The following is a 23,100-nucleotide window of genomic DNA, read 5'->3' as shown; positions in this document are numbered from 1 at the left end:
TTGCTAACGCGACCCACATGTCCATGCCCACAAATATGTGTGTGTGATATTAAAATTTAGTTCTAATTAAGAAGACTTGACTTCAACATTTAAACACATGTGGATAAAAGCCTCATCAAAAAGTTCTTCAGGTCACTGTTATAATCTACAAACTCTTTTCATAAAGTGACTTGGAAGGTGCTTATTACAAGTGCAGCAGCATCGAGCCTCAGCCTGGTTGGCAGTCTTGTCACCCGTGGCGGCTGTGCGGCAGCAAGTACAGCAAGTGCCGGTGGTTTGTTTGGTGCTTGATTTTGTTTCAGACTTTGTGACAGAAAGCGGAAAGTCCTTGCTCAAGCTGAGGCACACGCTTAGTTACAAGTGTAATACATACTTGTCTAAAGAAGTACATAAAGTCAAGCGATTTATCTGCACTGTCGCGACAGGGTCTTTGAGCGTTTTTCTTTAAATAACTGTCTTTCACAGTTGAGTATCTGCTGTTGTTTGCATATTGGGTCTCACTTGTTAGGTTACTCAGGTGTGACCTTGTAGCAGAATCTACCCTCGAGTGACAATATTTTGTTTCTGGACACTGAGAACGGTCATGTGTAATCATTCTAGCTTTCTTTGTTTTGGTACTTGGAAACTTATAGGTGTTCTTGGTAGATTATGGCCTTGCTTATCGGTACTGCCCAGAAGGAATTCACAAAGAATACAAAGAAGACCCTAAGAGGTGCCACGATGGCACTCTCGAGTTCACCAGCATCGATGCGCACAATGGCGTGGGTACGTCGGCCCCCGCAACGAGATTCACGCCTCATGTCCCAGCCAGATACTTATCTCTGCGTGAGCAGATCAGAATTGAAGGGGCAAGGTGGGGTGAGGAAGACGGGGGAGGCTGTGAATCCCTGCCTCCCCCTTAAAGTGCTAGGATTTTAGGTGCTTCAGGCCACTGCAGGGAGGACTTCCTTTTGGTTTTATTTGGCTTACTTGAATGTTGGGGTTACCCCTCCACCAAGTCTGTAGATTTCTTATTCAGCAACTTTATAACAGGAAAACTTTTTTTGTCTGTTAAAAGTGAGCCGATTTCTTCATTGGTCATTTCTTTTTTCTGTGCCCAACACCGTGGAGGAGCCAAAATCCCTAATTCTCTGGTCTCTTAATAACCTGTGGCCTTTTTAATACTTCAGGTTTTCCAAGGGCAGCATTAAATGTGCCACTGCTTTATAATTTATTTCCTAGACTAACAGCCTCTGTTTGAAACTCTAGACTAGTTTGCCAGTTTGGACTTTAAAGTAAATTTTAAGGAGGTAAATTATTTCTTTTTTCACTCTCCAGTGTTCAGTATATTTTCATTCAGTGGAGTCACAGTTTTTATGATGAGAAACAGACTGTAAATGGGCTGTTTGCCCTTAAAGCTTTATATACACTTGAAGTTATATCTTAGAAATTATTTCTATACTTAACCTGCCTCTTTTGCATTCATAGCCCCTTCAAGACGTGGCGATTTGGAAATACTTGGTTACTGCATGATCCAGTGGCTTAGTGGCCATCTTCCTTGGGAGGATAATTTGAAAGATCCTAACTATGTTAGAGATTCCAAAATTAGGTAATGGAAAGCTTGTAATAAATTATTTGGGGCAAAAATCTTGATAAGGCAAGTGTGTTTCTGTCAGTCTCACAGGAACTACAGTACTGTGGTACTGCAGTAGAAGCAGGATTAGGCGTGCTGAGGGGCAGCTGGCTGGGGCTCCGGCCCGCTGAGGTCGGCCCCGCACAGCACTGCCTGCGGCCTGTCGTGAAATAGCAGCGACTTTCTGTGCAGTCAAGCTTCAAACAATGACTCATTCTTTAATTTTTAACAGATACAGAGAAAATATTGCGGGTTTGATGGACAAATGTTTTCCTGAGAAAAACAAGCCAGGTAGGAAAAGACTTTGCAAATGTTTACAGGGATTTTGTTGTGAGAAAAAAAAGTCTCCATGTCCATGGATCGCCCTTAATGTAAGAGCCTGGGTGTCGTTAGTGCTGTTGCTGTGCTGGGGCCTGCTCGCACCAAAACACACTCCCCTTTCCAGAAGTGGACGCTGGAGCTTCAGTCCCCTGTTGGGCATGCGAGGCTTCAGGAACCAGGTCTCGACTTGTTTTCAATGGGGTTGTTCATTCACGTGCCAGGGACGAGGGGCAGGCCTGAGAGCAAAACAAATTAGATTCCTGTCTTCGTGAGACTGGGGCTGTCGTTAAGAGAGACAGTAAATGAATGACTGAATTTTACAGGGAATAGAATTAGAGGGTGGGGGGATGGGATCAGGAGTAAAGTGGGGGGATGACTGGAATTTTAAGGAGTAGGGCCAGGTGTGGCCTCATTGAGAAGGGGCCACTCAACAGTTGTGGGTGGTTGCAGGGAGCGAGCTGTGGGAGGGCTGGGAAGAGCTTCCTAAGCAGAGGAGCCTTGGTGCCTACTGTACTGGAGAAATTCTCCCTTGTAGGCCACAGCGGGGTTTTGGGTGTGACTTGTAGCAAGTGTGTAAGGCTTGAAGTGGAAGAGTGATGTGAACTGTCCATCCAGAGGAGTCCTCTGCAGCTTCTGTTTTGAGGGTAGACCGCCGTGGAGCGAGATGGGGCATCAGCAGGAGTAGGGTATAGTTGGGGTCACTGTGGTAATCCAAGTGGGAGATGGGAGTGGAGAAGAGATTTGGGATTTATTTGCAGTTCTTTTCAAGTCTTTGCGCATTTGTCTCCCTTTTGGAGAGGTCTCCTCTTGCCTTATTCTGCTTAAAATTGTAATCTCCCAACCACGTCAAGAAATACAATGTTACAGACTTAATAGAATCCCCTCCTTGTGTCTCCTAACAGTCAGGAGCGTCTCCCTCTGGACTAACACATCTCCAGCCTAACTTCCAATATCAGAGATTTGGTTTTGAAAGGTAGAGAAATGCAATCATAAACAAGACATAAAATCCCTGCCCTCATGAAATTGACCTTCTAGTTCTGTCGGGCCCTTTTCTTTTATTTGGTTTTGTAGTTATAAAGTTTATTCCCATAATTGCAGGGGTTTTTTTGTTGTTGTTGATTTTTTTTCTTTAAAGATTTATTTTATTTATACAAGAACCGGGGTATAGGCCAGAGGTGTGGGGGGGTGAGAGGATCCACCAGAGACAGAGTGGGGAACAGAACAGGCAGACTGACTGAAATACACTGCTGGCGGCGAGACAGCGGGCGAGACAGGGGAGGTCTGCTTGCCCTGTGGGTTGCTCTGAGGCCAGCGGGGATCGAACCAGCACTGTAGAGGCTGCGGACAACCTCATAGCTCAACCGCCTGCGCCATGAGGGAGGTCCTGTTGTTGATTTTTAAATTTTATTGAGGAATAATTGATAAATATGGTTCTATGATTTGACCCATATGTGTCGGGTGATTACCAAGATCAAGATAATGAACACACTTCTCACCTCGTGTGTTTAACAGTTACTTCTGTGGTGAGAAACTGGCTTTGGTCTTGTCAGCCAGCCACCGTGCTGGACAGTAGCTCCTCAGACAACCACTGCTGCACGCTTATTCATCTCATTTGTTCGTTTCCCTTTCTGCTTGGGGTTCCAGTGCATTTGTGTACTGTCTCGATCTGTTCTGTTGAGTTGTTTCCACTTTTTAGCAGTTACAACGTGTCAGTCACACACAGAGGTGCACAGTTACCTGCAGCTGATTGTTCTTTGCTTACATGGGGAGGAGTCTGCTTTCTTCCCTACCCCCGTGTTTCCATCCAGTTGACCCAACGTCCCTGCTTGAAAAGACCTTTCTCTCCATGTGATGTTACTTCTTGTAAATCAAGTGTGGATCTGTTTCTGGACTCACCACTCTGGCCTTTTTTTTTTTTTTTTTCTTGGGCCACACTGTCTTCATTCCTGGGCCTTGATCTTAAGTCTCATTGGCTGCTGTTCTGGTATTCTGGCACTGCTGTTCTCCGAACTTGACCGTGCCATTTGCTCTTCCAGGCTCTCATGTCTGTGCAGCCTCAGAATCACCTTGCCAGTTCCCCAAGCATCCTGTCCCTCCTTGGCTTGCTGGAGCGGGAGTGGGTTGCACTCATTGCAGACTCGTGGGGGAGCTTTGTCTTGTCATGTTTATGCTGTTGTCTTCCAGTCTGCTAAGGTGCTGTCTTTAATTTCCCTCAACTGTATTTTATAGTTTTCTCTGCAAAAAGAAAAAAAAAAAATCTTGCCCATCTTTAATTTTTTGTGCTGTTCTGGTGTTTTTATAAATGATATTTTAAAAATTTTATTTTGCAACCTTATTTCAACATATAGAAACAGATTTTTATGTATTTTCTGGTATTCTGTGACCCTGTTAAATTTACCTACTAGTTCCAGTAGGTTTTGTTTTTTTTTTAAAATAGATTCCTTGGGGCCTTCTACTTAACTCTCTTGTTGGTGAATGAACTGTTTTTTGGTTTCATTCCGTTCTGTTTTTTTGTCTTGCCTAATGTGCTAGCTAAAAGCATACCTGGCTGTTACACTGAAGAGAAGCGGAGAAAGTGGACATCCTTGCCATTTTCCTCTATCAGAGGAAAGCTTTCAGCGTTTGCCACGCGTGGTGATGTTTACTTTAGGTCTCTACTTAATAAATCTTTGAATGAATGAGTGAGATGGGTGAGGGGGGATGAGAGAGAGAGAGAGAGAGAGAGAGAGAGAGAGAGAGAGAGAGAGAGAGAGAGAGAGAGTGTGTGCGTGCGCGCGTGCGCACGCAGCACTGAGATGTCTGACTTACTGGATGTGGGAAGATCCTGGCTTGTGGAGTAGCTGGGACAGGGGAACTGCAGGGGGAGCAGGAGTTTGAATTAGGATTTGAGATGACAGTTGCACACCCAGGGGCCAGTGTGAGGCAAGTCTGGAAGTCGGGAGGCCAGGTTAGAGGCAGGTGTGCGCGTCACTCATCTCCAAGGGCCTTTCAGTGTTGAGAAGTGTCTCTCTCAACTAATAAGATTTCATTCATGGGTGTGGTTTAGCCTCAGTGTGACTGTCTTTCAGAAACCCCTTTTTTCTCTTTTATGGGAAAACGAGTCCTGGGCTTTTTTCTCCTTCCACCTATTTTTAGTATGTTTTATTTCTCATTCACACAAAAAATGCAGTTGTCTTCTGAAGACCTAATAGCTTTCATGGCAAGAAAAATATTGCTATTATATTAATTGTATATTTAGGACATTTTGTTTCATAATCTTTATTCTAGGTCCTTTCATTTTTTAATAGCTTTTTACAAATTATAGCATTTATTTCTGTATGTATTTAAAATATGTCTTCTTACAGTTTCAGAAATTTTTTTACTTTGTATCTCAAAATAAATTTTTTATTTCACTTTTCTGACAGTTCCTGAGTTTAGAAGTACTTTCTATTGAGGAAGTATGGGATAGAAAAAATTTGTTTGTATTCTAATTTGACTATAATCATGAATTCTTTTATTAGATGTAAGAGGTAAATGTATTCATACTAAAAAAATTGCACAATAATTGTTACTCTTTTAGGTGAAATTGCTAAATATCTGGAAACAGTGAAGTTACTGGACTATGCTGAAAAACCTCTTTATCAGAATTTACGAGACATTCTTCTGCAAGGACTGAAAGCCATCGGAAGTAAGGATGATGGCAAACTGGACCTCAGCGTTGTGGAGAATGGAGGCTTGAAAGCAAGACCAATAACAAAGGTGAATTTCATTATTGAGATACATTTTGGGTTTCCTATGATTATAATTGCAACAACTACTAATTTTAGGAAATTAAATCAGTAACTCAGTAAAGAAAATAATAACTGATTGTCAATTAAATATTTATCATGTTATATAAAGGCAGAACTCTTTATTACACAGAAAAATGTATAGAGGATTATAGGAAGAATGAATATTTGCATTCTTGTGTCTGGCTGTTACTCCCTGGCGGGGGTGTTGATGAGGTAGGCAGGCCACAGTCTGTGTGTTGTCTTTTCTTCCACATCACCCCCAATAGGGGTTCCCTGTTTGTGTGGCCAAAACTAGTATATGGGAAGCTACTGTTTAGAAGTCACCATTGAGAACTCCCGTGTGTGGGTTCATGGCAGACACCCTGTGCCAGCCTGTGGTAGCTTCTGGCATCCCTTCAGGATTTAGATTTTACATTTACATTGTTTGTTGTTGGGTTTTTTTTTTTAAAGATTTTATTTATTTTATACAAGAACTGGGGTATAGGCCAGAGGCACGGGAGAATGAGAGGATTCACTAGAGACAGAGTGGGGAACAGAACAGGCAGACTGACTGAAATACACTGCTGAGGGGAGCAGGGAGCGAGACAGGAGAGGTCTGCCACGCCATGTGGGTATCTCCCTGGCCTGCCGGGAATCGAACCCGTGCTGCAGAGGCCGCGGACAGCTTCACGGCGCTGCGCTCAACCTGCTGCGCCACCGGGGAGGCCCTATTATTGATTATTTTTGATAATCAAATTGCTGATTATTGATTTTCTTTATGCTATGAAGTTATTTAATGATGTGTACTAGATGGAAAAGGAAAACTACTTTTAGAAGAATTTTTTTTATATTATTGATCTTTTTTACTGTTGTTCACTATAAATTCTAGTAGATTCCTTTGAAACCTCATATTTCAAACTTTGAGAAAGGGTCAAAAACAAAATTTCTCACTTTAAGAAGAACAGCAAGAGAGTTTTGCGGTTCTTTTTAACTGACAGGAAATAGGCATTTTGAAATTGGACCAGGAATTGACTTTTTTTGACAATCGTAGGTCTTTGTAATTTCACTACAGAAACTGAAATTATGCACGTGATCTATATATGCACTTTCTCTTACATGTTTTGTCTTAATTGCATCTCCTCCATTTTTGTGGTCCCAAGTGTGCTGACGGCCACGTCCAGCTTGGAAACGAAGAGGGTACAGTGGGAGCCTGAGTGGAATTTTCCAGAAAGGTGGAAAACCTAGAGTGGCGCGTGTGTGCTGCGTGTTCATTTTTATAGTTGGCTTTTGTAGTTTTTCCCTAAAACTTTGCTGACTTGAGAAGTGAAGCCTCTGCTGCTCTTGCTTCCTCTGCGGGTCAGGTGGCTGTGGCTGGAGTTGTTGCTGGAGAAAGTGTGTTTTCTGCTGGTCGGCTCACTTTACAGCTGAGCGGGCCGGCCTCTGCGACCCTGTCACTCTCTTGTGTCCTTGGTGGGAAGTTTCCAGTTGGATCATCCCTACACGTGTAAACCTTCATTTAGAGAGAAAAAATAAATACCAGGTGAAACTATTTGGAGATTTTCTTCATTGGTTCACTGCTCTCTCCCCCTGTCACTCACACAGGCTGTTCTTCGTATGGAAAAGACAGTAGTGAAAGGGAAGGTCAGGGTCATGGAGCTCCGTGGTAGCAATAGAACTGTGGAGGCATCATCCTCTCTTGTTGGCCGCTTGTCTTTTTGTGTGTAAAGTGAAAGAATTGGATTAGCTGGGAGTTTTTAAGCTTTTCTTTGTTTTAAGCCCCGGAACATTTTTTTCAAATAAATTGTAAATGCCTGAATCTAAAACAGGTAAGGGCAGAGTTCCATTGGCTGAAAAGTTGGGAACTCCCAATAAGCAAAAACTATATATTTTGAGAAGTTACTAGTCTTTCCCCCACCTACGATTACCCCCTTTTTAGCAGGGATATATAATTGAGGTACATATCTTGCTTTTATTCCCAGGAACCTGATGCTTAGCCATAGAAACTATATCAGTCCTTAATTAGCATATTGCTTCCTCTTTTCCTTTGTCATACTTTTTAAAAACTTTTTAAAATAGTATATGCTCTTCATGTTTATCAGGCTCAGATCTCTTTTTGGAATCAATTCAATATAAATTTCTCTTTACATTCCTGAGACATAGCCATTATGGTAAAACCTATACGAATTGATGAACAATGGAATGAAACACGTTTTTCATCCATTTTTTTTTTTTTTAATAGCCATGCTCAATTATGGTATAGTGTACTTGGAAGCTAGAGTGAAATATGAATTTACCCACTTGGAAATGTCTTCAGCCTTTGTAGCCTCATCGTTTTATTTCAGGCACATAATTTTGGAATGACAAGAAGCTGAAGAAGAAAGAGACTAAACATTAACGTGTCCTTATAAAGTACATAGCCAAAGATTTTCTTTGTTGATTTGAACTGAATGCTTCCATTAGAATCTGGCTGCATAGCCCAACAGTTATTGGATTCAGGGTCTACTCTTAAATTAGTATCCAGCAATTATGTTTAAGGTCTAATTTATGCACCTGGTCTAGGCTAGCTCTCTGGGGCTACAAAGATCAATACCATGTAGTTCCATCCTTAAAGAATTCCACCCTGTCCCATCTAGGTTAGAACAGCTTAATTTACTGGAAAGAACTCAGCAAGGTAAAAGGACATTAATACCTCCATTAGCTATTTTCTTGTAGGGTTTTGCTCAAACCAACAAAAAGGACTGTTTATTAGATTCTCTTGGGGCCCATCCTTGGATACTCGTTGTGTAGGCTTAGGATGTGACCCGGAGCTTTGTGTTTCAGTCTTCACTTCTAGACAGCATGTATATCCCCCTGTGAATGGTGTGCACATACCCTTCTCTCCACCTCCATTTTTTTAAAGTAATACTAGTTAGTTGGTATTTCTGGAATTTTTTTGAAAAATCATTAACCATTGTTAGATAAATCCCTGCTGGCACTCAGTCAGGAACAAGGTTCAGAGGACTGAATGAGAGCAAGGGCTTTCCAGGGCAAGGCGGCGGCCTGCATCAGCTCTGTGGGTGGCTTCCCGTCCCTGAGGTGACTGAGCCTCACTCGGAACACAGTTTATACCATGTAGCCCATGCACCCTCTAAATTTGGTGAAAATCTATCGAGCCATTTTATCATGGTAGAGTAGTAGTAGAGAGTATTTTCATTATATAGTATATGCTGTTGAAGTCAATACATTTTCTGTTTTCTAACTGTAGGTTGGCCTTAGTTGTGCAGTAAGCAGATTCAGTGGTTACAAGGTTCTTTACCATGGGTGCCTCCTTGTTGAGCCTTTATTTTGAATCTTGTCTCATATTGCTGGATTTTGTGGAGTGGCCTTTCCTCCCTAAATTTTTAAGTGAGATTTTGATATATGTACAGAAAGGAGCAACAGTAAATGTGGAATTGAGGTTTACGCAGTGAACATATGCACTTAATTTATCTAGACCAACATGTGGAGAGCATCCTAGAAATCTCTCTTATGCCCTCCCCTCGGTCATTATGTCCTCATTAAGAGTAATTGGTATTTTGAGTTCCAACACCATAGTTTTCCATTAAAAAAATGAATAGTAGTAGCACCAAACAATAAGTATTCGTCTGTGTCGGTGTTTCATTTGTGTGTCTGAATTTCTACATGGTTGTGTGTGGCAGGGGCTTTTTGTTTTTCATCGCTGCATAGTACTCCATTGTGTAACCACATCATCATCATTTGTGCTTTCTCCTATTGATGAGTGTTTGAACTGTTTGAACTGTTTCCAGTTCTTGATGACTGCAGTAATATTATTTAACAACATTATTTTAATGCCTTTGAGGAAACATTTCTTATGGAATGGGTAATGCATAGTAGAATTATTGGGACACAGGGATCATGTTGTTCAGTTTTAGTGGATTCTACCAAGTAGTTTTACAGAACAGCTACCTCAGGTCACAGTACCATCAACTTACAGTTTCTCACTGACACTAGCTCTCGCATTATATTTAATTTGACCTATTTTGGAGGATGCGTACTGGTACTTTATGATTTTAAGTACCTTTCATATGCCCATCAGTCTTGATTATGTTTGTGAGGTGCATTTCAAGTCTTTGTTCATTAAAAAAATAGTGTTGCCTATTTTCTTTTAGTTTGCCAGAGTCCATCCATTACCTTGTATATATGCATTATATGTACTGCACGTCAACAGTTCTTATAAACCTTCCAGCCAGTAGATCACCTTTTCACTTTCTTAATTTGGTATGTTTTGATGAACAGAAGTTCTTCATTTTAATATTCTTCATTCAGTCCTTTTATTAGTGGTTAGAGTGCTTTTTGTATTCTAGTTTCAGAAAGTTGTCTACATCAAGGTCACAGAGATAGTTCTGTTAAGTCTACAGTATATAATAGAAACTGACTTGAGTGTGGTGTGAGTCAGTCTTTGGATGTCTAGTGGATCTGAATAGGTTTCTTGAAAAGACTGTACTGTCTGCAGAGCATGAATTGTCTCTCAGAAAGCCACATGGGGTTCGGTGTGTTCTGGGGGCTCTGTTCTGCGTGATGGGGCTGCTCACCATTCCGTGCCAGTGCCGCAGAGGTGGAACTACTGACCTCATGATGATGTCTGCATGCAGGTCCCTCGACTTTGTTCTTCAAGATTGTCCTTGATGTTCTGGGGCCTTTGACTTTACATATACCTTTTATTTTATTTTTTTAAGATTTATTTATTTATGCATATAAGAACTGGGGTATAGGCCAGGCGGGTGAGAGCATTCACTGTAGACAGAGTGGGGAGCAGAACAGGAGGATTGACTGAAATACACTGCTGAGGGGAGCAGTGGGCGAGTCAGAAGAGGTCTGCTCTGCCTATACCTTTTAGAATCAACTTAATAATTTGCACAAAAATAGTTTTGGAATTTTGATTGAGATTGCATTGACTTCCCATCACTTGTGGAAAAACTGTTACCTTTACAAGATTCATTTCTGACCCATGAGTGTGGCATTCCCATATCATGTTAGGTGTTCTTTAGTCCGTCTTAGTCATGTTCGTAGTCGTCTCTCTCTGTGTAGAGACTAAACACATCTTCTGACTGCATATAAATCGTATAGTGGAGGTTGGGAGTCTGTTCTTAGGGGGACTTCAGTGAACTTGTGTCATTCCCTAAGAACCTTATTCATGTGTGTCTTGAGCTCATTTATTTTTTCCACCAGTATGGATATAGAGTTTGGTTTTCATTGAAATATTTATCTTAATAAATATCAGCTTTTCTACTTTGCAGTGTTATAGCTCCAGGATCGTGAGCTTTTAATTCTTATTCTGAGAATTCCGTGGGGACTCCTTGGTGCTCCCTGTTGGTGATAGGATCTCAGCCCTGTGAGCTTCAGGTTATCACTGAGCATTGGTGAGTGCTCTGTGTTCTGTCAGTGCTTTGCAGCATCTGTTCACACTTGGTAGCATTGAAGTTCAGAAAAGATCAGGTGAGTTGTCCAGGCCCGTGCGTCCTTATTATTATTATGTATTTCTGTTTTTTTCCCCAAAGATTGATTTATTTATGCATACAAGAACTGGGTTACAGGCCAGAGGTGACTGGGGTGAGAGGATTCACCAGGGTGGGAACAGAACAAGCAGATTTTTGCTAAATCCACTGCCGAGGGGAGCAGTGGGGAGACAGGAGAGGTCTGCTGCGCCATGTGGGTCAGCTGCTTGGCCGGCTGTGGATCAAACTCGTGCTGCAGAGGCTATGGTCAGTTCCACAGTGCTTGTACTCAACCCCTTGCGCCACCTGGAAGAGCCTATTATGTATTTCTAGAGCTTTTTTCCTCAGAGGAATTCAAGATACTTGAAAAGCATCTAGTGATTTTAGGCATAAAATATTAAAGGAATTCAAAACAACTAGCTACCCATTTGCCACTCCCCATAAATTGTCATTGAAGCACCTTAACTTTGCTAAAAAGTTTTGACTTTAATGGGGCAGGTCGTGGAGCCTATAGAGGGAAAGATGAATGAAGAGGTATTAGTTCCGACATAGACGCATACAGCGACAGACTAGTTTTCCGGGCCTTAGTTTTATTGGATCTCAAGAAACAATTTTCAGCTTGTTAAGTGACTGCACGTTTGATCACGTTGAAACTTCATGGTCCTTGTGATACGAATGACATTAGAATCATGAGAGTCTGCCGTTGCTGGTAAGTTGAAGTCAGGTTTACTGTTTGCAAAAGATCTGTTAGGAGATCTTTCCAGACTATGATTGCCATACTTCACAGGAAGTGAAGTCCAGGACAGTGCAGTTGGCAAGCCTGTGATTAGGGCTGCCTGTTTCAGCTCATTTACTGAGTGTTTTTCCTGGCAGGGCAGCAACAGTAGGGCTCTAAGGCAGCTCTCACTCCAGTTCCTCAGTAGGCCAAACCCCAGCCACATTAGGCCTGCTTTGGGAAAGCAGTGCTTTTGCTACAAAATGTGTCACCTGTGGAGCAAGGAGCAGTTCTCTCTGCGCATCTGCATGCTGTCAGAGCCTGCAGTGACTCATTTGGTCAGTCCTAGGGCAAGTGAGTGTTCACTGGGCAGCTTCAGATACAGTGCAGGCTGGGACTTCGGGAGAGGGTAAGAGGCTTCTTGAGATAAGGACAGTAAGTTCTAAGAGGTGCTAACCAAAACATACTCCAGAGATGAGGTCAGATATCCCAGGAGTTCCAAACAAAAATAGTAAAACTGAGAGAATAAGACCTTGGATACGGAAGGTAAACTCTGAGAAAAAGGTTTAAATACCCCTAGACACCGGCCCACAACAGCTTCCTTGCCTCTCCCAAGTACAGCGCATCTGGGAGTCCTTACTTTCTTCCTTTACTTTCTTTCTTTACTTTCTTAAAGTTTGTTTCTCTCTGATTACTTACCAAAAAAATCTGCGAATTCCTTTTTACAGCTTCGTGGACAAGAACCTGTGGTGGTTCAAGGGCTAGATTAACAGCGCACACCGTCATCATTGGCACACTCATGAGCTAGTAGTGGTTTTTTTTTTCTGTCCCCATTTTCAGATATTTATGGTCATTTCTTCCTGGTGTTGAAAGGGCCGGGTAGCTGGTCTGCTGAAGGACGTGTGCATTCCAAACTTAGTGTGAGTCATGTACTGAGACCTTCTCTTTTGTGTCTTTCTGTCAAACCTGTTGTAATTAGAAAAATGACTTGATTTGTACTTCCTCTTCCTACTCCAGAGTAGATAGCTGCAAGTGTTTACAGGAGAGAGCTACATTTAAGCAAACAAACAGTAACAGCAACAACAAACAAAATGGAGTGAAAATCACGCTTGGGTCCCATTACAGATGCGTTGAGACTCACAGAATGAAATTGCGCGTGGGGCGTGCATGGGATGTAGACTGAAGAAGACTCAGTTATGGGCCAGAAATGGTCTCTGATGGGGCTTGCATGGTGTAGAGTAAGGTAAAAAGTATCAGGCTTTTCAGCCCTCCCACCATTAGGATAGATGACGGAACCCTGCGGTCCCGAATGCATGCCTGATGGCGGGCACCTGGAGTAGGGTGTGGGCACATGTAGACGGGATTCATCTGGGCTGAGACTGGGCTTTTAAGGGTGGCTTCACGGGGACGCCAGTAGAAGCAGGAGCAGAGAACCGCGAGAGAGAGCCCAGAAAGAGTGAAGACTTGCTGGGGGCTGGGAGGCCTGCCAACCTCCCGGTCCCCCAGCACCCCTGCCTGCCGTGTACCTGGTAAATCCCAATAAAAGCCTGAAAAGCCATTGAGGGCTCCAGGACTCCTCCTTACCCGGTCTGCTGGGATCATAGAAAACCTGCCCCGTGCCCCTTCCTGCCCTTACACATGGACAGGGGTTTAGAAATTTAAGTTGTGCGTGTTTAATGTCTTTATGAAAACTAAAGCTATTCTTTTGGCTTCATCTATTTCAGTGTCTTTTTTTCTTTTTCTTTTTCAACCTGAGCGTGCAGCCTGTCTCGTGCCAGGCACCCAGAACTTGGTAACCGCGCGGGAGTCTTCCCCTCTGGGATGTGCCCGGTGTTGTCGTGGGCGGAGATCGCAATACTTGGTGTTACTTCAGCCTTTATTGCTGAGACTCATTGAAAATAAATCAACTTAATGCACGCCAGAAGAATATTTTTGGATTCTCCCAATTAAGACTCTGTTTAAGTCACTCATTTCTCAGCTCACGTCCCGTCTTCTGATGATGCCTCACTTTGCCTTCTTTTTCCCAAAACATAGCTGTTGTGTGTGTCCCTTTAAACCCTGCGCGGTTTTGAGAGGCTTGGGTAAAGTGAGAAGTCATCTCCTATCATCGCACTAGCTGCTGGCCAGGTGCAGATCCAGCGATACTTGTGTAAATCACCACGCAGAGCCTAGCGCCTGCCCCCAGGGAGCCTCGTGGCAGGGGTGCAGGGTGGATTCTGGTGCTTTGGGGAGAGCCCTTTCCAGCTGGTTGCACAGACACCCCTCAGGCCAGAGGCTTACAGCTGGGGGGCGGCTCGTTTGTGGAAAGAGTATTGTGGGAAGAATAAAGAGCTCTGAATTCTAGTAAATTTCAGCATCACCAGCTGGGAAACACTGGGCCTGTGCGGAATCTTCTCTTCTGTTCCAGTTTGTGTGTGTATAGTGAATTTAACTAAATCCTCTCATCTCTTGAATATTGTAGTAAATAAAACACAGTTGTTTTATCTTTGTAGAAGATATGGCCAATCTTTTTTTAACTAAAAAAGAACATAATAATTTGAAAATTGTGTCCATTTGAATGGTGATTTCAGGTGGCCTTGGTCAAGTAAATAAAATAGGACAAAATAGTGATGAATGCAGTTATGTATTTGCATTTAGAGTTTTGTTCTTTGACACATGCAGTATCAAATATTTAAAGATTTTGGTGCCATAATCTTAAGTTTCTATTATGAATATTTATGACCTTTGTAATAAGGGGGGATAAAACCTACAACAGTCACTGTTCTCACCGTCTCCTCTGATATGGCTGTGCATCTGATGGGCTGTCTTAGAGGCTGTTGAAAGCATTTAGAGGTGGTCATTTAATGCTTCACTTGGGAAGCAAAGAATCAGTCTTCACGTTTTGCTTCTGAAGATTTTTATTCCTTTTCCATTAAAACAACTGTAGGGTAAATGGATCGGTCAGGCTTTTTGCACCGCGAGCCTCTGTGGCTGTCACCTGCAGTCTTAATCGTGTTGATGCAGAAGGCGCTTGGTTGCATGGGCTTGGGGCACGTATGCCTGATTGTGGACACTTGGGGTATAGGTGCGGGCATGCATAAGTGTGTACACCTGAGCCTAGAGGCCAGGGATATAAGGGCGGCGTCACTCAGAGATAAGAGGACGAGTGACTACAGAAGAGGCGAGACTGTAAGACAACTCAGAGAGAGAAGCATAAAGAGTCACTGGGGGCTGGGAGGCCCCACCACCCCGGCCTGCCTGCCTTGCCACCTGCAGGCTCGCCCACTAGAACAGCTTTAAGTCTGTACTGGTCTCCAGTCAGGGTTTGGACTATTGGTGAGTTACCAGTCCAGGTGGGTCTAGCTGATTTACCTTCCTGTTTCTGAACCGGAAGTGAGAGAGTGCACATCGTCAAGTACAGCCTGGTGTCTCTGAACACCTCCGTAGTGTGTGCGTACTACACGCCCTTGGACAGAAACCTGAACTTTGGAGCATCTTTTGGCCATGCTGAACTAAAAGAAAACCCAATCCTGTTTATTTTATAAGTTATTCTGTGTGTCATGCGATACTTTGTTTTCATTTATAAATGTAAATAAAGGCCCGTGAGACCCGGCGTGGAATGTGACAGGATCAGGGATCAGCACAGTGAGATTGGGGTGGGTTTGCAGATCCACAGTATGCACCATGTGAAGGCTTGGATGTTGACAAATAACCAAATGAGGTGTTTACAGGTAATCAGGAGCAAAGCTGGCAAGAAATAGTTTGAAATTCTACTCGTTGCCTTATAAAGTGAGTAACATACTTAAGATCTATTAAACTTGGGTTTTTTTTAAATTATTTTTAAAAGATTTTATTTTTTAAAATTTTTATACAAGAACCGGGGTACAGGCCAGATGCGCAGGAGGGTGAGAGGATTCACCAGAGACAGAGTGGGGAACAGAACAGGCAGACTGACGAAATACACTGCTGAGGGGAGCAGCGGGTGAGACAGGAGAGGTCTGCTGCGCCATGTGGGATTCTCACCATCCGGCCAGGATCGAACCTGCGCTGCAGAGGCTGCGGACAACTTCACAGTGCGGCCCTCAACCACCTGCACCAGCAGGGAGGCCCTATTTTATTTTTTAAAACTGGGCCCAGTACATGGACCGTTGGCCTCTCCTCTCCAGTTTACCACAGGCTGCAGGAGTCAGGCCAGAGACACCAGCTGAAGTGCCGATTAATGAAATTCAGCGCTTTACGCAAAGCATGCTGCTTAAAACACAGGTGTTTCTTTTGTTGGTTGAATACTGTCTGATTTTCATTCCTGTGTAATTTACCTGCCTGGAGATTAAGAAAGCTCCTTTTTATTAAATAAGCTTGAAAACAAGATGAATGTACTAGGTTCTGGGGTAGAATGTATTGGATAGCTCTCTTTATAATGAGCATTTAAAAATCTGCCCTCCTGAAACTGGAAAATGCATTCGCTCCTGTATGGGAAAGCAATATAGTTCTGAAATATTCCTCCTTAATTTTGGTCCGAACGAACAAAAGTGTCTGTGTTTATTCCTGCCTAATGCATCACAAATCTGCTGACATGCTAACCTTGGAGTCTTGGCTGGCGTTAATCAGGCCTGTGCACCGGCAGGAAAGATGTACCTAATGCACTCCATCAGTGCAGTTTGCATATGGAAGTTCTCACAGGGGAGCTGCCCTGTGCCAGCTGAGGGTTACCTGCCCACTGCAGTTATTGTATGTAATTATCGAACCAATCTGTTCAGCCCAGCAGGGTTTAGATGGTAATCATGAAGCAACACTTTGGGAAAGAAAGATGTAAGGCACTCTCCCCTTCCCTCATCAGTTACACGAAGTTACAGCCACTCGTACAGCAGTAGGCCCTGCACAGGTCTGTCAGTGAGTGCCTTTGAAAGTTTCTTAAGGTTAGTCAAGTTGTCGTTTTTGTATATGTGAAGGATTTTCTTTCAGAACATGGCAGGTTCTCTGAGTTCTCATCTTGCCACAGCCACCGTAAGGCTGTTTGGAAACAGTAGAATTGTAGTACATAGATAATTACAGTTGTGACCGTTTAGAGGCTCTAAGATATAGGATTCAAATAGAACTTTCCCACATGGTTCTCTGTGGAACAGCGGCCACGTTTGCCACTAGGGAAGGGTGATGTGCTGCTGGTAGAGATGGTGCTCTCACGGTTGCTACCTGGGCAGCGGTCTCCAGCGAGTTGAGCTTCATTCTAATTGTGAGAAAGGATGTTGTTACATTGCAGTCTCTGAAATTTGGGAAGGATCAGATAATTTCCTAAATGATACAGCTTAGTTCAGCAAGCTGGAGAAGCTTTGAGTCATAATTTGGATTTTAACACATCTGTATTTGAGACTGTTTGGGATAAAGTGCTATGAAAACACCACATTCTAACTCTATAGTTAATATCCTGTAGTTTCACCCACATGTAGCAATGGTGAGCACTTTAAACTTTACATGGGATTGACTAGTTAGAAAATGTTATAGTGGTGGAAAGTAATAAAAAGGAACCGAATGAATACTTGGGAAGAATGGATGGTGGTGGGACATAAGCATTAACTCCGAGCACCGCTCAGCTAGGAACCTCTGTGAAAATAGGAAAGGCCTCAGAGACGGGTGGAAAACCCATCCTGTTTCTGAGATTTTAGGAAAGCCACATACTTTTAAGTTCTAACGTTACAGTACTGTCTATGACCGTCTTAAAATTGTAATAAGAAATACACCAAAAGAAGACGTGTATTAGTAGTTTGCCATTACTGATTCATAGAGTTTTACCACCAGTCTTTCAAGGCATGTATTTTCCCATTGATCAAGTCGATCCCTGTCCCCCAACACTGTGAAATGGGGAGAAGACGTGTCCTTGGCCTGAGTGAGGGTGATATCCAATGTGGAAAATACTCCGCTTTAAGAGCGTCTCTGTGTAATCAGTCCTGATGAGTAATCTGTGGCTTTCAGCGATGCGCTGTGTGAGGTGCAACAGTTGCGGGGGCGTGAACACCCACCCATCATGTAGCAGGTCCTTGAGCCTCTCCCCCACCCCTGGTAATCATCACCCTGAAGTTGAACGTGTTCTTGCTGTGTTGTGCCCAGATTCACGCATAAGCCAATGGCCAGTAAGTTTGTGTATTTACTTACTTGACCGTCAAACCACATCTCTGTTTCTCTTTAAATTTTTTATGTGTAAAAAGCGAAAGAAAGAGAAGGAGGACAACGCCGAATCTAGTGTTGAAGATATGGATTGCTCGGATGCGCAGACAGAGGCGGCCACGCAGACTCGTAAGTCCAACAGTCTTGTGTATTAGTTCCATCCTTGCAGAAACACAGATTCTTTCCTTTCCTCTAGCCAAGGGGCTGACTCTGGGCTGTCACCCAGAGGACATTAGGGGGAGCTCTCTTGTGGTGTGCACCCCAATCTTTTGAACACACATTGTTCTTGACTGGGCACAGGAGCCACAATGTGGGGCTGCAGCTCTTCTCATTCTGCAGCTAGGGACCCGGCGGCACCCTGCGCATGGGCACGGCAGCCAATGTGACAGGGTAGACCTGGAGAGCAGAGTTTGACCTCTTGGGCCATTGTCTCCACACATAAACCATGTGATGGGGCTGCTGGGGAGTGGCGGGTCAGGGGCCAACCAAGGGCCATCACCCCTGACAGGGTCCCCTGGCCCTGGCTGTTTGGGGTTCCCTGTAAATTCTGCCAACTCTTTTGTCTCAGGCAGTTGGGAAGTGAGGCATCGAAGCCTGGAATCATTACTTTTGAAAGCTCTTGAAGGGAAAAGCAGGGTGTAAAGTCAGTACTTAGATGCTGAAGGCATGTCCAGTGTGGGTGGTTTCAGAGAGGACACCACAAAGGCAGCATTCGCAAGGGGTGGCACTTGGTTGGACTTTGGTTAATGAAGTGGCCAGCCTGTGTGTGTGGGCGCACCCATGGTTGGTCCCCAACAGGACAGGTGTGTGTGGTTTCGTGAGAGTTGGCTGACTGTGCTCGCTGAGGAGGGTCTGTGCGGAACAGTGCCTTTCTCTCTGAGTCGCTCCTGTTTATCTGCTTGCATCTTGTTATTTGGTAGGTACTGATGAAATGTTTGATTTTTTTTCATAGCAAAGGTTTATTTTTGCTAAAATGTCACTAGCACGTGAAAGCCCTGTCGAGTCAGGCCAGCGAGATGTTGCGCTTCCGTTGATGCGGCCCCATGCATTTCTGTGGAGAGCAGAAGCTGGACTTTGAGCAAGATGCATTTTCGTGTTTATTAGCACGTTTTTGCTGTGGAGTCTGGCTAGGACATTCATAGGTTTTCCTGAGTTCACGCCAGGAATCCTGGGGTATCTGAAGAGGGGTTATCACTTCAGTCAGGAGCTGAAGGTGTAGCAGTGGCCCTCCTTTCTTCTCCACTCCCGCCTCCCACCCCCACCGCCTCCCCATCCCTGTCTTGTTCGTTTCCTTATTAGGCAGTGAGGAGGCTCCCGGAGCAGGACGTCGAGGCATGTCTCAGCCAGAGGCTGGCAGCAGCAGCTGTGACAGTGAGTGGCAGCGAAATTAAGGAACATTTTTAAAGATAGAGTAATAATTCTTATTGAAAAAAAATCCCTTCAATTATAAAACTGGCATTGTCAGCTTCGGCGTTATTGCAGTGAAGTTGATACTGGTTTCAACCAAAGCGCAGTCATAGTCGCGTCTCCCTCTGCTGCCTGTGGGCATTCGCTGCCTGGTCTTGCTTAGGAACAGCAGAGGGGTTTTGGTGTATAAGTGACTTTAAGTCGACTATAATCATGAAAAATAGGGTTTATACCTAAAATTTAATAAAAGGTCTTTATGCTGATAGTTTTCTGTGAGACTATGTAACTAGTGTTTTTGTTAATGACAAAAGAATAGACCCCATCGCTAATTTAAAAAGGATTGAGGGTTTTTTAATATAAAAAAGATGAAGAAAGCTCAAATTCTAACTTCATTCCTATGAACTATCGCTTGATTTAAACGCTGTTTATTTTCCAATTGTGATTCATTGTTTCCCCCAAAGTATAAGGCTAGGTAAGGTATTTTACTATCTAATTCTTCATAAATGAGGGAAATGTTGCCTGATTTTGCATGGACAAGTAAAAATGTATATATTTGTATATATCAGGTTTAAAGTAACTTGAAGGAGGAGGCACTTGATCACATTTAAATTTTTTATAAAGAAATATATAATTCAGTGAATTCTGTTTCAGAGCTTTAAGATTGTGTGACATAAACGTGTTTCAAGAATGGTTACCTCTAACAGCAGCTTTAGAAATGTCAGTTTCTTCATTAACAATTTTATTTTCAAACACAATTTATGGTTTACAATATGGTAAGAGATTTTTCTCACTGTGTGATCTTTCAGAATGCTGTGCCTAGCAAAATGGGAGCAACTTTCCTTTAATATCTATTTAGACCATTTTAAAAACGTGTATAATTTTCTTGATACACCTAAACTCATTTTGACTAGTTGGGGGTCTATTGTGTAAGAACATATTCTGAAAGCTTTCAAAATGTGTATTGTGTAGGTTTTCTCAAAGAAAGAGCGGGGGTGACGGGTGGTTTTCAAGAAGAACAGAGGCCTCTAATCCTTTTATTTTTATGCAAGGCATAATTTTTACCAATTGAGAAAATTTGGTTATTTGCTGCAAGTAATTCCCCCCCCCCAAAAAAAAGATAAGCCTTAAATAAAACTCACATATTCTAGCATTTCAAAACCATGCCAATATTTCAAAATTGTACTAAAAATTAGTTAATGTAGTCATGATCCATATGGCTAGTGTACCTTTCCCTACTGTTCGTAAGATGGACACAGCCAACAATCTACTCTCGTACTTGGAAGTACCTTGGATTTTGGACCACTCTGAGGGATTTTCTTTCAGGAAATTATGATCTGTTCACCTCCTGAGTATCTGTGGCCTAGTCAAGAAAGAGATCTTTAAGGTCGATCTGTAAAGAAATTACCTACTTGTTTTCCTTCAGCACTATAAATCACAGTGCAGTATTCAAGACGTGTGTATTTTCAAACATTAAAATTTACACGTTTGTCTTTGACTATACCTTTTACTAGTAGTTATGTACCATGGAGATGGGTATACGTTTTAAAGAGATGAGAAGAGAAAACAGATTTTTCTGCAACAATCAGAATTGAATATTAGGAGAAATACTGAATCAGTACATGCGGTGAGGTCTGAGTTGCTTTAGACTGATTCTGTAATAAATTCCAGGTAGTGAGAGCATTTTCAGCTGCAATGAAAAACTTTAAATCTACCTTGAAGGGGACAAGCAGCAATGGTATTTAAGATGAATGTGTCGCATTAGGGCATCAGTGACCATTGTTGTGCCGTGATCATTCTTGGTGGCTTATAATGTGACTGTAGAGTCAAAATTGAAGGGGAGAGAAACTATAGTGTTGATTATTGGCCTAAGTTTTGTGATATCTGAGTATGGCAATTTCATGAGAATCACATTCACTATGCAAAATTAATTTCAAAATTTTTGAAATTAGAAATTAAAATCTGTCATGGAATATTTTACAAAGAAGACTATTTCACAAAAATTGAAGAAAAACTCAGAAGTTTAAACCTTAAATAGGCCGTGCATTATGAATGACAGAAAAAAATATATATTCATTTAAGTTTAAAGTTTCCTATAATTGAAAGTGTATGGGAACTGAATAGGAACTAGAGCTTGGAAAAATAGCACTAATGTTCAAACTGATCTTCCAGTTAAGTAACTAAATAAACCTGTAATCAGAAAACCTTTAGAAACTTTATTATTAGACGATGTGTGTGGTAGATATTTTGCCCTAGATTCAAAGCACGTTTTGTGCATTTCAGAAAAGGAGCATCGATCTCTTTGTTGGTAGCGCCTCTGCTGATGGACATGGAGGGGCTGGAGCCTCTTCCCTGGCAGAGAGGGTGTGTGGCTGGGGAGGGGCGCTCACCAGTGCCTGGCACTTGAGACCAGCCCTCAGGCTCCTGCTCCCTGCTGTGCTCAGGGCTGGGGTGGAACAGGGAACTACAACTAAGTCTCCTTGCTGAGGCCATCCCCAAGTTTCCCTGCAGAGTCCTTGCAGCATTCTAGCCCAGAGGAGTTGGGAAGGAGCTGTCCCAGGTACCTGTACCGCAGCGTGGGATGGATGGGATGCTTTTCTGGAAGGCTTTAAATCCCTGTGCAAAAAGACACTGAGTTTTGGAATAGCCCACTGTTCTCCTGCCCAGAGTAGGGGTAACAGGCTTCAAAAAGCAACACAATTTAGAATGAAATTCCTTGCATTTCATATCATGCATAACCACCTTGGCTCTCCCCCCAGGATCGAATGCTTATCTTGTTGCATTTACATTAGGAGCTAATGTTCTAAATCATACAGTAAGATGTTTTGAGAGAAATATTTCAGTGCAGGTGTGAATTGGATATGTTTTACCAGTGAAAGATCTAACTTAAGATTAGAAGATAGACTTTGTTGGCATATTTTTGGCATATTAAAAAATTAACATAATTTCTTAGATTTTCAGGTTATTAACAGTTACACCTTTTCATTTCCACAGATCATCATAGTCTATTAGATTTTTAATTAACAGTGACTGTATATGGAAATACATTTGTGTTTTGCTTTTGTAATTTAATGATTCTGATTTCTTTGTTTTCTCTTCAAGGTTCAAAAACCAGAAAGAGAGTCCAGAAATAATGCTGTGCGAACCAGTTTCTTTCTTTCATTTGACTTTTTCTATTTTTAGTGTCTTATTTTCATGTGAGTCTTGTGGGGTAGGGAGAATAATGAAGTACCTGTGTCTTTGAAAGCTAAACTTTTTAAAATTAAAATAAATACTTTGTACAATTTATTAAGGGCTAATTTATAAAATTCCAAAATCTGGAAATTAGTCTTTGAGCCTCCTACTGTATGTGTGTGAAGCTCTGGAGTACATGAGAAATCATGATGATATGCACTTTCTGAGGGTTGTGTGTTTCTGCGCGTGTAGAAGGATGTTTGACCCTGCCCCTACTTTTAAGGATATACAAAGCTGAAAATAAAGTCTCTTTTTGCTCGATAGAAGCACATGATTTGTTGTTGCGATAAGGTTTGATTTGTGTTGATTTGGTTCAGTACCACAGCATTATTAAACACCTGCTGTATGAAATGAGAGTACAAAAAAGGGAAAGGATTGTGAAAGACAAAGTGAATACGTATATCCATGAGAGAGAAAATAGACATTAAAGGTACATTACAGAAGAGCCATGTC

At 42.5% G+C, this 23,100-nt stretch overlaps 1 protein-coding gene across 1 annotated transcript in view; it reads left to right on the top strand.

The window, feature by feature from the left end:
• VRK1 (VRK serine/threonine kinase 1) overlaps nucleotides 1-22,547 on the top strand; it is a gene marked incomplete at both ends in the record, with an annotated part of 42,344 nt that extends 19,797 nt beyond the window's left edge. The window contains 7 exons of the mRNA XM_084240677.1: nucleotides 633-765; nucleotides 1,468-1,588; nucleotides 1,845-1,903; nucleotides 5,493-5,671; nucleotides 18,051-18,138; nucleotides 19,309-19,380; nucleotides 22,516-22,547. Coding sequence (XP_084096803.1) covers nucleotides 633-765; nucleotides 1,468-1,588; nucleotides 1,845-1,903; nucleotides 5,493-5,671; nucleotides 18,051-18,138; nucleotides 19,309-19,380; nucleotides 22,516-22,547 — 684 coding nt within the window. The remainder of the gene's footprint in view (nucleotides 1-632; nucleotides 766-1,467; nucleotides 1,589-1,844; nucleotides 1,904-5,492; nucleotides 5,672-18,050; nucleotides 18,139-19,308; nucleotides 19,381-22,515) is intronic.
• Between the last annotated feature and the right edge of the window lie 553 nt (nucleotides 22,548-23,100).

Source organism: Talpa europaea (assembly GCF_964194135.1).
Source record: "Talpa europaea genome assembly, chromosome: 8".
NCBI classification, from domain to species: Eukaryota; Metazoa; Chordata; class Mammalia; order Eulipotyphla; family Talpidae; genus Talpa; species Talpa europaea.
The sequence above is the reverse complement of the archived record's forward strand: the minus strand, read 5'-3'. Positions and strand labels throughout refer to the sequence as shown.